Source organism: Pan paniscus, chromosome 1 (genome assembly GCF_029289425.2).
Source record: "Pan paniscus chromosome 1, NHGRI_mPanPan1-v2.0_pri, whole genome shotgun sequence".
NCBI lineage: Eukaryota > Metazoa > Chordata > Mammalia > Primates > Hominidae > Pan > Pan paniscus.
This window is the reverse complement of record NC_073249.2, coordinates 132,155,063-132,167,150: the sequence shown is the minus strand read 5'-3', so window position 1 is coordinate 132,167,150 and position 12,088 is coordinate 132,155,063. Positions and strand designations below refer to the sequence as shown.

Here is a 12,088-nt window from a genome sequence, read left to right as displayed (position 1 = left end):
AAAGGCAAGTTTTCACATCCACAAAGTGGGATGAGTATTATAGCATATGTCAGGTGTCTTGGAAATTGCCTACCAATGGTCACTGTAATTATCACCGTTGGTGTTATTTAGAAGTTAAATGTGTGTTTTTGATTTTGATTTTTGTATATTTTAAATTATGGTGGGTACTTGATTTTGGCATTTGTTTTATGTAATGCCAAAGGCCAAGCATAAAGAAACATGGCTTGTTGAACCGTGGTTCATGCTTAGGAAAACATTGGTGTAAAGCATGTTTGTGTTTGAAACTTTAGGAGCTGCCCAGGTTATGGAAGGCGGCCAAGTGGAATATAAGCCCCTTTCGGGCATTCGGTACATGTGGTCGTACCATTTAATTGGCCTCATCTGGACTAGTGAATTCATCCTTGCGTGCCAGCAAATGACTATAGCTGGGGCAGTGGTTACTTGTTATTTCAACAGGTAGGTCCAGTGTTTTTTTTCTATTGGTTTGTCTATGTGGTTTATCTATGTGCTTCATGTTAATATCTCAAAAGATATTTGGGAATGTTGACCTAGCCCCTTAAAAGAAGTTGGCAAGAATAAAAGAGTAAGCTAAAATTTGGGCTGTATTCTCATTTGGTGGTGAGAAGAAATATTACACCCTAAATCTGTCACATTTCCAACCTTTTTACTTTAAGCTAGAAAATTTAGAAAGAAGACAAACAGAGAAGAGATCATATTGCTTAGACTTGAAAGATAAAAAGGGGCTGCTCTGCCTATGGAGTAGCCTTTTTTTTTTTTTTTTTTTTTTGAGATGGAGTCTTGCTCTGTCATCCAGGCTGGAGTGCAGTGGCGCGATCTTGGCTCACTGCAAGCTCTGCCTCCTGGGTTCAAGCGATTCTCCTGCCTCAGCCTCTCAAGTAGCTGGGATTAAAGGCATGCGCCATCACACTCGGCTAATTTTTGTATTTTTAGTAGAGACAGGGTTTCACCATGTTGGCCAGGATGGTCTTGATCTCTTGACCTCGTGATCTGCCTGCCTCGGCCTCCCAAAGTGCTGGGATTACAGGTGTGAGCCACAGCACCTGGCTGCCATTCTTTTAATATTAAAAAAAGGAAGGGTCGAACTCCCCTATGAATATCCATCCTAATTGACTTCAGACAAAAAAATTACTGGTCTATTTTGAATATACTTCAGTAAATTCTGTGAGCCTCACTTTGTCCTCTGCAAAATCAGATAACATTTGCTTGGGGAAAAAAATTAATCCTAAAGGAATTGTATGTAATTACAAAATATAATTTATATTATAGTTAAGAACCAGTGAATTAGTTACACACTTCTCTGCTTATATCCCTATCACATCATGAAAGCAATTGAGGACACACACAAACACACACACCCCTGAACGCTTTACCTCTTCTGTGTGTGTGACTCACCCCGGGGCAGTGAGAGCCCTCAGGACAGACGAACCCAGCCAGGGCAATGGCAGGACTGGGCTCAGAAAGAGAAGTTTACTCTTCATAGGGCTGATCCTCTTCCAGCCTCTCAGACCAAATGAGAGATAAACATGAGCTTCATTGGGAGAGACTATCTGCCAGGGGTGATTCCTGCCATTGAGCAGTTTCCTCCTGATGATAAGGAACACTGTCGGGTGTTTGTTTGTTTGTTTGTTTGTTTGTTTGTTTGTTTGTTTGTTGAGACGGAGTCTTGCTCTGTCACCCAGGCTGGAGTGCAGCGGCACGATCTTGGCTCACTGCAACCTCTGCTTCCTGGGTTCAAGTGATTCTCCTGCCTCAGTCTCCCGAGTAGCTGGGACTACAGGCGCCCACCACCACGCCTGGCTAATTTTTGTATTTTTAGCAGAGCTGGGGTTTCACCATGTTGGCCAGGATGGTCTCAATCTCTTGACCTTGTGATCCACCCGCCTAGTCCTCCCAAAGTGCTGGGGATTACAGGATGAGCCACCACACCCGGCCACCACTGTGGGTTTTTAATGTAGTGGTGCAGTTCCGGAGCCTCCATCATTAGAGACTCCAGAGGACTCACAGAGGGGCTGTTGCCCTTGGCATTGAGAAGCTCCAAGCAGCCGGGGGTGGGTTGTGTGTATTGCTTCCTCCCAGGTAGGGGAGCAAAGAGAGTATTCTAACCAAATTTGCCAGCAGGTAATATTTGCCTGACAGTAATTTTGTGTTATCTTAGAATAATAAAATCAAAGCATTTTCAATGAGGACTTCTAATTTGGACTTCCAGTGAAGCATATGCATTTATCTCCTAATCTCTTCCCTTTCTCCAGCCACTCAAAAAATCATGAAAGATTGAAACAGGCACAAACACACCAGGACAGTAAGAAACAGAGAGGCAATGACAGCAGATAAGAAACACCAACCAAATGGTGAGAGCCAAAGAGAGGGAGGTGGAGCGGTGCCCTAAGCCCGCTGGAGAAAGCAGAAGCAGCCTGTCCGTGTGTGTTGGCTGCATGAGGAGGACAAATAAGATGCAGCCTGAAGTGAGCCACAGAATCCCAGAGAGGCTCAGGAATTCAAGTATAAAAAGTATTTCCAAAGATTAGCTGAAAGCCTTCCTCAGGAGTAGTTAGACCCCCAAATTCCACACCAGCTGAAGACAGGAAAATTTGTTCTCCAGAGAGAGAAAGCAGAGAGGGCCCGGACTTGGGGTATCAGGTACAGCTGAGGCTGGGGGCAAGTCTCTGTACTGAAAGCAGGGGGAGTAAGTGAAAGCCTAAACACTGAAATGAGGTCCCCCACACACACCAGCACTCCACATTCCACAGTTCAGCTCCCAGAATGTTGGCAGCTCATTTGATATTCCCTAGGAAGAGGTTAGAGGATGCTTTTGTGGAGAAACTGCCTAACCCAAAGTAAAGACCTACAGATAGTGCCATATGGGGTCCCCCAATGAAATGGATTCCCTGACTCCTAGCAAAACAGTGAAGCTCATCAGACAACAAGCAACATGCCTCACACAGAGCTTCCAGGTAATTCTGGAGAGCCTCACTCTTCAATTTGAACTGTTTACCAGTGATTATTAAACATGATGAATGCCTCTAAGTGAAAGAAGAGATCAAAATGAACAAATAAAATGAGCTTAGGGAAAACGGAGACAATGCAGGCTGCAAAAGGAAACAACAAAACAAACTATAATATTATCAGAGAGAACAAAGATGTATTGCTAGGATCCCCTCCCACCAACAAAAGAAGGGCATAGTGAGAAAACAAGACTCTTGAGTAATTAAAAGTATGATTACAAAAGTGAATATTTTCTATTGAAGGATTAAAATATAAAGTGGAAGCACTCTTTCAGAAGGTAGAATAAAAAGACAAAGAGACACAAAATAAGAGAGAAAGGATTAAAAGAGGATAAATTTGGGAGACCCACTATCTGACTAATATGAGCCCAGAAATACAGAACAAAGAAAAGAAGAAAGAGAGGAAATTAACAAAGAAAATTTGCCAGGGCTGGAGGACACAAGTAAAAAGAAGATTCCAGAAGCTTCCCGAGGGAAAAAAGATCACAGGCAAAGGATCAAGGACCCAGAATAGGATCTGACTTTCACCAGCAACTCTGAACCAGAAAAACAGTGAAGGAAGGCTGTAGAAGTCTAGTGAAAGATTATTTCCAACCTAGAATTGTATAGCCAGTCTATACCTAGTATAGAGTTGTATACCTATTCTTACTACCAGTCAAGGGTAAAGAAGAATAAAGTCATGCACAGGCAGTCCCAAGATTTCCCTGCCCTCATCCTTTCTAGCAGGGATGTTCCCCACTGAAACTCATGTGTAAGCCAGAGAGGAAAACATGAGTTTCAGAAAACAGGCTTGAGCAGAGCAGAGCAAGGAATTCCAGGAGGGTAGCTGCGCAGCAGGCGTGGAAAGCGTCCAGTCCAAGGTAGACAATGGGCTCCAGGAGAGATGTCACCATGAAAAGAAAATGGAACTGAGGGAATACCAGGTGTGTTCGAACACGTTAAGAAAAGCGTTACACATTGGTGAAGCATTGGGTGAGGCCCATGGAAATCCAAGCTAATAAAAAAATGTGAAACAATTAACTTCAGAAAAAAAAGTTGTACAGGAAGGGAATCTAATTGGAATATGCTACTTAGATCAGTTGTGAATATTATTCACAGCACATATTATTTATGTATGAATAACAAACACTAAGCATTAACTAAAAGCTTTGATGTAATTACATTGGAAGAATGGGAACATGAGTGTGAGATTGGGGGAGTTAGGCTATGTAAGAAAATAAAACCAGAATCTTTCATAGTAGAAAAGTCAGTAGACAATATCTGAAGCCAAAAAACCAAGAAATAGCAGTAAGAACATGTAATTTTGAGGTGTGGAAGTGAGTTCTCTAATAACAACTAAAATATTATCTCAGGGAGAGAGAATTATGAATGGGGGAAGAAAACTGCTGTTTTTCCTATTAAGCCTAGCAGTGATTTTTGGCTTTGTAAGACACTTTACATATTACTTTGATTAAAAAAAATTAATTTATAATATAACACACAATGATTTATTTTTAGCACAACTATTGCATTTATTAAAGAGCTCTGCTTCCTTTTTGATTTTCTGCCTAATTTTGAAACCTCAAGGTTTTTCCTAATCTTCAAAGTTCACAATTCTTCGTATCCTTTTCTGGCCTGCACTCAGGGTGAGGATTAAATATAGCCAGGGTGCATTCATCTTTGTCATTCATTTATGCACTATGAGGGCTGAAGAGTTCATACAAATACCATCAGGTACCAGGATATGGGCAATCTGTAGAATTTACTTTTTACAACCATTTGCTTGAAGAAGGATCAACTGAGAGCCATAAAGGTGGTGTTAGGGATGTGATAGGAAGGAGCTAGAACCCTTCAGGGTGGTGAAGGGACACTTGAGGTGTGACATCATCATCATTTTCAAATATACAAAAGAGGGTTTCCAGCTGCTCTATATCTACGGATGGAGAAGAGGAAATGGATTCATAGCAGAGCCTAAGGAGTTTAGGTAGAGATAGATGAATTTCCTAACCTAGCAAGAGTTACCCAGGCCAGCTAAAGAATCCTCTTCTTTCTAATAAAGACGATTTTCATTTTCTGTAGAATAGGAAAGAAACATACAACCTTCTCAGCCCTCCAAACCCCATCTTGCAGTGATTTTGTTGTAAGAAATATGGGAAGAGACATGGTCTCTACGGGGACCACACAGTCCTTTGCTGGGACCAGCTTTACGTTGGAGGCCGTTTGTCCCATGCAGCCCACACCTAGTCCAGGAGCCTCAGCACAAAATTAATTCTCCATAATGTCAGAAGAGTTTTTAGTGAGCACGAGGCTGGATCTAACTAGAGCTAAAGCTTGTCTCTAGGACCATGATGTGGCTTGCCTGGCTGTATGCACTCTGTTGTCTGATGGGACTAGAAATTACAAAACAGTACTTTGTACCATGACCCAAAGGTGTTAGAGGACTTGGATGGATGGGACCATTAAACCCTTTGCCCCACAGCTTGGATTGATGTGGTATTTTGGGCAACTGGCTTCATTGTTCTGGGAGCCAGCACCATTAGCACTCAAAGCAGCCACACATCCAAAGGAAGGGGGAAGCTGGGCTTCATGGGGCATATGCTAGAGTCGCCTTACCCTCTAACACTGCCCGTGTCTTCCTTATTGCCGCTACCCACAGAATTGGGGTGGATGTGGTCCAGTGGGAAGATCTAGAGAGAGATGAGGAAGGCTGACTGGGGGCCCAGTCCTCCCCAGCCTCCTAATACACTCATCGCTGGGTTGCCCCATATGCTCAACACTGCAATGTTGTCCCCCAGGTCAATTCTTAAAATATGAATAAGTCCAGAGGTAAGTATTATGTTTAGCATCACTGGGTGCGTCAGATCCTCTTCCTGAAGGCAGGTTTGGCTGGTTGTGAGGGAGACAGAGCTGGAGGCACTAGCCCCACACACAGCAGGGGAGAGGTGGTAGGATGACGTTACCTTTGAACATGGAAATGAGTCTGAGACTAGGTGGGGGCCTCAGAGACACACCACTTCATTAGCCTTTTTTTTCTGTAGGGCTGTTTCTAGTTTTGAGGGCAGGTATTGAGTGACTCCTGGCTCCAAGAGCTGGCTTGGGTTGAAAGGGCCCTCTTTTTAAGTTCCGTCTCCCATCACGTGATAACCCAGCTTCTGGAACCTCTGCATCTTCTTCCAGCCAAGCCAGGCAGAGCCTCAAGCCATAACCAGGATGTGTTACAGACTAGGGAAGCTGAGGCAGTGCAGGTACTCCTCTGCCTGAAGTGGTTAACCCCATCACAGTGAAACCTCAGAAGGCTGATGCCTAACCCCAAACTTTAATACCTGGAGGGCTAACCCCAAGGCCCTCATTCACAGAGGCCTATGAATCATGTGTTTCCCTACCAGATGGAAAGCAGGTGTTGTCCTCTTCTCCCTGCCTCCCCTCTTGAGCACCATAATAAGTTCTAAGGCACATAAATCTCCTCAATGGAAAAGTAAACATTCTTCCTTAAAAAAAAAGAAAAATGAGGGAAGGGAAAAAAAAGTGTGTCAGATTTTCCTGGCCTACACTACTCTTCTGGTTTATCAGATCTAAATGAATTCCTATTAGCAATAGCTTCCGTGGTTTTTCCTACTTTAAATAACACTGTGTTGAAACACACATCCTTTTTTTTTGTGGGACAACTGGGTTGCAGTTTTTCAGCTCCCAATATTACTTTCATGTTCTCTTTTTCTTCCTGGCTGATTTGAGTAACAGCAAAATGCAGCCATTGCCAACTCTTGAAACATTTCTGGCTGCCTTCCTTTTCCTCTCTCAAAACCTAGGCTGCTGTCAAAACCTTAATTCATAGTGACTTATTAGCAACCAGAGCAAGTTGTAGAATAATCCATTATAAAGAAACCAAGCTTCACTTGGAATCTGTGAAGTTGCTTCTCAGAAAGGCCTTATTTTCTAGAACTGGCTTCAGCGGGAATTCAGAGGGTCACCCGTGGGGTGGCATCAGCCCCCACTCCTTTGTTTTATCTTTCAGGTTTAGGGGAGAGTGATGGCTGTACCCATTCTGTTCTTTCTCACTTTTTTTTCCCTGCCTGTGAAACTGACTTGTACACATTCTTGGGAGCTGCGTCATGACAAGTCCCGTAAATGATTCACACTGAAGTGACCTTTAAAGAGCAGAGTAGAAACCAGCAGGATTTGGGGAGCCTAGAGCTGTGTAGGAGCCAAGCACCCAGGGCTCTCTGTCCCTTTCCTGTAAGTGGGAGCTCACTGTTACCTCTCTGGCCACTGATCCTGGTCATGTGATTTGGTGATGATTTTTAATCACCAGGTGAATGCTGGCAATATTTATGTATACTCCTGTGTAAGTTAAACCTTGGAGATTGTGCCGCAATTAAAATTCTGAAAGTGAAAATGAGATGAATAGGCACCCTAAAGGGTTGGTGGATGGGCTCTGCATTATAAAGAGGGAAACTTTTTTAACTCATCAATTTTTTAAAATTTTTTCTGTTTTATTTGTAGCATTAAGTGGCACCAAAACGAATTAAATTAATACAAGAAACAATTTAACCGAAGCTACCAAGGAGTATAAAAAGTTCGCCAAATGCTTATTATGTCACAACTTTCTAAGTTGTTAGTACCACAGATGATTGGAACCAGAGAGCTTTTGCTGCTTTATAAAAAGTGTTTTTAAAATGCTATCCTTTTCCCTATTTCCAGAAGTAAAAATGATCCTCCTGATCATCCCATCCTTTCGTCTCTCTCCATTCTCTTCTTCTACCATCAAGGAACCGTTGTGAAAGGGTCATTTTTAATCTCTGTGGTGAGGATTCCGAGAATCATTGTCATGTACATGCAAAACGCACTGAAAGAACAGGTAAGGCTGCCTCCTGATACACAGCACGTTCTGTGTTTGGGTTGCCAGAAACTTAATTACTGGAAAACTACAGCAGGTCCCAGGACAGAAATGTGACCTGTGACAGCGGGCCGTGCAGAAAGCTCCTGCACTCCTCAGCTCCCATCCCCCGCCTCTCCCAGCAAAACTTTTATTTTCCCAGAGTCTGTGTTTTGTTTATGGTTTTGTTTATTGGGTTTTCTCCAACTCGGTGGATGGCGTGGGGAGGGAGTAGTTCTGAGTTAGCTGATTTTCCTTCTTATGTAAATGCCAAACAGACGGGATGAACTCTTAAGGTGAAATTTAAACAAGTTTTTTTGTGAACATTTATCATGGCTTTTTAAGTAAAAAAATATACCATAAGATAGGAATAATATTTGTTCATTTCTGTTTTAATGCTAAAATATTGCCTGCCTTTTGTGTTTCCTAGAGACAGTCATGGGAAATTCCTGGTGTGTGTGAGGAAGAAGGAGGGAGAAAAGGAGAGGGTTTGAATGAGAGTGTGTATGTGTGTGTACATGCGTGTGTACACATGCGCTTGAGAGTGAGAAATGGGCAAGCTGACCTACATCTCAGCTCAAAGGACAGAGAACTGTAGGGCTTTTGTGCCTGGGGGATTTCTCCTCCTAGTTTTTATTTCCATGCACATTTGGTTATGAATGCCAGTGGAAACCAGAACACCAGGAAAACAGCTGTTCTCATGGTATTTCTGGCCTGCCAAACAAGAGAAGATTGGACTTTTCCCAACTCTTCTGTTCTCACACAACGTTAATCTCTCCCCCGTCACCACCTTAGAGTTGGTGACTTGGTCAGTTTCACAAACTTACCTGATTCCAACCTTTTGAGTATAGCTATGTGTCCTTAGTAAATTCGGGACATTTTACCAATAGGTTTACATTGTATTTTAGAATTGTTTTCATTTACTTTTTAAAAAGATACCTGAATTGTTGATATTTTAAAATCTATAACCAAGATTTAAAGTTAGTTTATCAATTAGAAGCAATTGATTGGATAACACATAAAATTATCTGGCTTCCTTATCTGGAAATGCATGCTAAACAGTTGCCCCTGATTGTAGAATATTTTCTTGTATTTCTATTAATATTTTGCTTGGCCACATTTTGATGACTTGAAGAGGCATTTCCATATCCAGGACAAAACTAGCTACTTTTGGCTCCTGCATTTTGAAATCAATCCTTCAGTCTTAGGAAACTTGCAGGATTTCTTGAAGAACGAGACAGCGTTTTATTTTAAATCTATTTGTGATATGTGTGTGTGCGCATTGGTAATAGATAATCATAAATTAATGAGCCGCCGGGAGCTTGCTCTCCCTCCTAAAGCTAGGCATCTTAAACTCTCTGGGGAAACGGCCTTTCATAAATCTAAAAGAGAAGTCAGTGGAAGGCCCAAGGTCTCTCTGACTGAGGTCTAAAAGGTTATTTATCACTTCCCAGATCCCACAAGGACCAAGGGCCAAAATTGCTTTTAGTGATGTCACTATTGGGAAAATGTGTCCTTTCTTAGGTTAAAAAAAAATTTCTTCCTCAGCAGCCTTACTGCCCCGCACTGTGTCTACAATTTAAATGTCTCACACAGCCACTGTGTGATTTTCCCTAGTTAAATAGGCTCATTCACCAACACAGCCAGGCTGAAAAGTGTCCAGATCAAGTTTCATCCAATTGAATTCACATTGGGATGAGCAAATGTCCATATAAGGCTGAGTTATTCCTGGGGTCCTCATCCTAGGCTATTTCAGGATTGTTTTCAGGGATGTGTTCACTCTGGAGAGTGGGTAGGATGCCTCCGAGCACCCTTCCCCCAAGAGGTTCATTAAAGTATTCATTCTTGAGCTATGCACAAGTTCAAGTTATATTTCAAAGGAGTAATTTATCCCTCGAAATTTAGTCCCGAAAAAAATCTCACTACAGGATTTATTTCCTCCAGAGTTAAACTTGATTCTTTATTTATGTGGGCACATAACTAGTATCTACAGTGTATTATTTGTTTTTTTGTTTCTGGGATGTGAATTTTTCGTGAATATAAACTTTGGTTTGAAAAAGCAAAGTGTACCATTTCAGACACTTAAGGGCAGATGAAGGGGGAAGAGAGGTTTTTTTTTTTTTTACTGGAAACAGAAGGCCTGCTTTTGTTTTGCTGTTCAGTATGGACTAACCTCCCTAATAGCACCCCTAACACGTAAGTCCACAAGACAGAATTGTTGCTCCTTAGTAATACTAGAATCATAATTAGTAGTAGTAGTATGCACACAATAGAACTTCTCCCACGCCACCAGTGTTTCCCCAGGTGCATAAGTAAAAACTGTGTTTCCTCAGAAACTGCCTGCTTTTCTTCTTTCCTGTGTTGTTTTTGACTCTGTTCCTTTGTTCTCAACCTGATCCAGCAGCATGGTGCATTGTCCAGGTACCTGTTCCGATGCTGCTACTGCTGTTTCTGGTGTCTTGACAAATACCTGCTCCATCTCAACCAGGTACGTCTCTACCTCTTGCCTCAGGAACGCACAGAAGGGTCCAAAGGTGGGCTTCATCTCTTAGGTCAAGGTTTGGCAAATTCTTCTCTAAGGGGCTAAATTGTGTAAACATTTTAGGCTTTCAGACCAGTCTCTCTGTCACAACCACTCAATTCTGCCATCATGGCAGGAAAGCAGCCATAGGTAAAATGTCAATGGGATGGATGTGGCTATGTTCTAATAAACCTTAACTTATCAACACTGAAATTTGAATTTCATATGATTTTTACATGTCAAGAAATTTTCTTTTTTTGATTTTGATTTTTTCTCCACCATTGTAAAATTGTAAAAATTGTTCTTAGCTCCTGCCAGAGAAAAGTGGGCGGCGTGACGGAGCTAGCTCCTGGGCTGTAGTTTGCATACCCTACCCTAGAACCATAGGCCTTTCAAGCCATGCTTCAAATTCTAAAAGAAAGCTTTTCTCTTTTCAGAAATAAAGAGGGGAGGGAGTATTTAGAAACCCTAAGCATAATGAATATATATCAACTAAGAGCTAATTGTCAGTGTCTTCTCTAAGAACTATAATTTTCCTGAACTAGGAAAAGAATTGCCTCCCTAATTTTCATAGATTTCACCAGTCTTTCCTTTTCAAGCTGTAAATATGCCTTTAAAATTATAAAAATGATATCTTGCAATTGTTTGGATTTCAGATTTTTTTCCTTTCCTGAATTTTTCAAATTGATGGAAATTTAAATATGTTGTATTTCTCTATAGAGCATTTAGGAGATTTTAATAGTCCTTAGTCAAATTTACACAAAGCAGTATTTTTGTAAGTTAGCAAACTGTTTTATAATTTAAATGTTCACAGAAATCTCACTTAGAAAAGTATTTCTTATAATTGCCCCCTCCCAAAGAAATGTACCTTTAGAAGTAAAGGGACTAATTAGACCACCTATGTTTAATGTCTTTTAAGTGGTATTTAGAATACTTTTCATTATTCAGGGAAAAATGTAGCCTTCTTATAGTAAGGTCTATTTTTAGGCTCTTAAACTTGAAGAACATTTTAGAGTATATTTAGTTTTCATTTGGATTGCTATAAGCCAGCATGTATAAAACACAATCAAATACCATAGGACCTTTAAGAATGGGGGGGACATATAACAAGTCAGTCCAAACCCTTTAAATACATTTGTCATGGTGTAAGATGTTATAGCTATTGTGTATATATCCAGACGGCAACTTCATAAATATTTTGAGATGCATTGCAAAAATGTATTAACTATGATAAAATATATATGCATGAAAAATAAAGTCTAAGAAACATATAGATAGACTAGAAAGACAAAAGCAATGAATGGGACCATTGATATACAAATATGTTGGCCATATGGCCCTACAAGGCCCCAGGGTTGACCTGTCATCCCCTCTCACTGTACTACGGGAATTCAGGTACTTTCTGCATCCCTCTTTCACTCATGGTTTTCATACTGGCCCCTGGAAGCCTAGAGGCTCCTGTGGACACTGTGGGGACCACCACATTAGGAGGGCAGAGAAATGGGTGAGGTGGAGGAAGGGTGAGCCCTGGCCCCATATACCATGCCTACACTGCCCGGCCTTGCAGCCTGAACAGCTCCACTTTATGTGGTTTAGGGGTGGGAGTGTACTGAAGGTTTCATTTGAGGACAGGTCTCTGCTGCTGAAACACATTTGAAAACCTCTGGTCCCATTTTCATTTGTTTCCTCTGC

The 12,088-nt window shown here is 41.5% G+C and overlaps 1 protein-coding gene across 8 annotated transcripts in view; it reads left to right on the top strand.

Moving 5' to 3' along the window:
* SLC44A3 (solute carrier family 44 member 3) overlaps positions 1 to 12,088 on the top strand; it is a 76,899-nt gene that overhangs the window by 36,714 nt on the left and 28,097 nt on the right. For 6 of the 8 annotated variants that reach the window (XM_034931585.4, XM_034931577.3, XM_055115848.3 and 3 more), the window contains 3 exons: positions 291 to 456; positions 7,701 to 7,857; positions 10,277 to 10,363. In XM_034931585.4, coding sequence (XP_034787476.1) covers positions 291 to 456; positions 7,701 to 7,857; positions 10,277 to 10,363 — 410 coding nt within the window. The remainder of the gene's footprint in view (positions 1 to 290; positions 457 to 7,700; positions 7,858 to 10,276; positions 10,364 to 12,088) is intronic. The other 2 variants (XM_055115843.2, XM_034931582.3) reach the window with 1 other exon arrangement.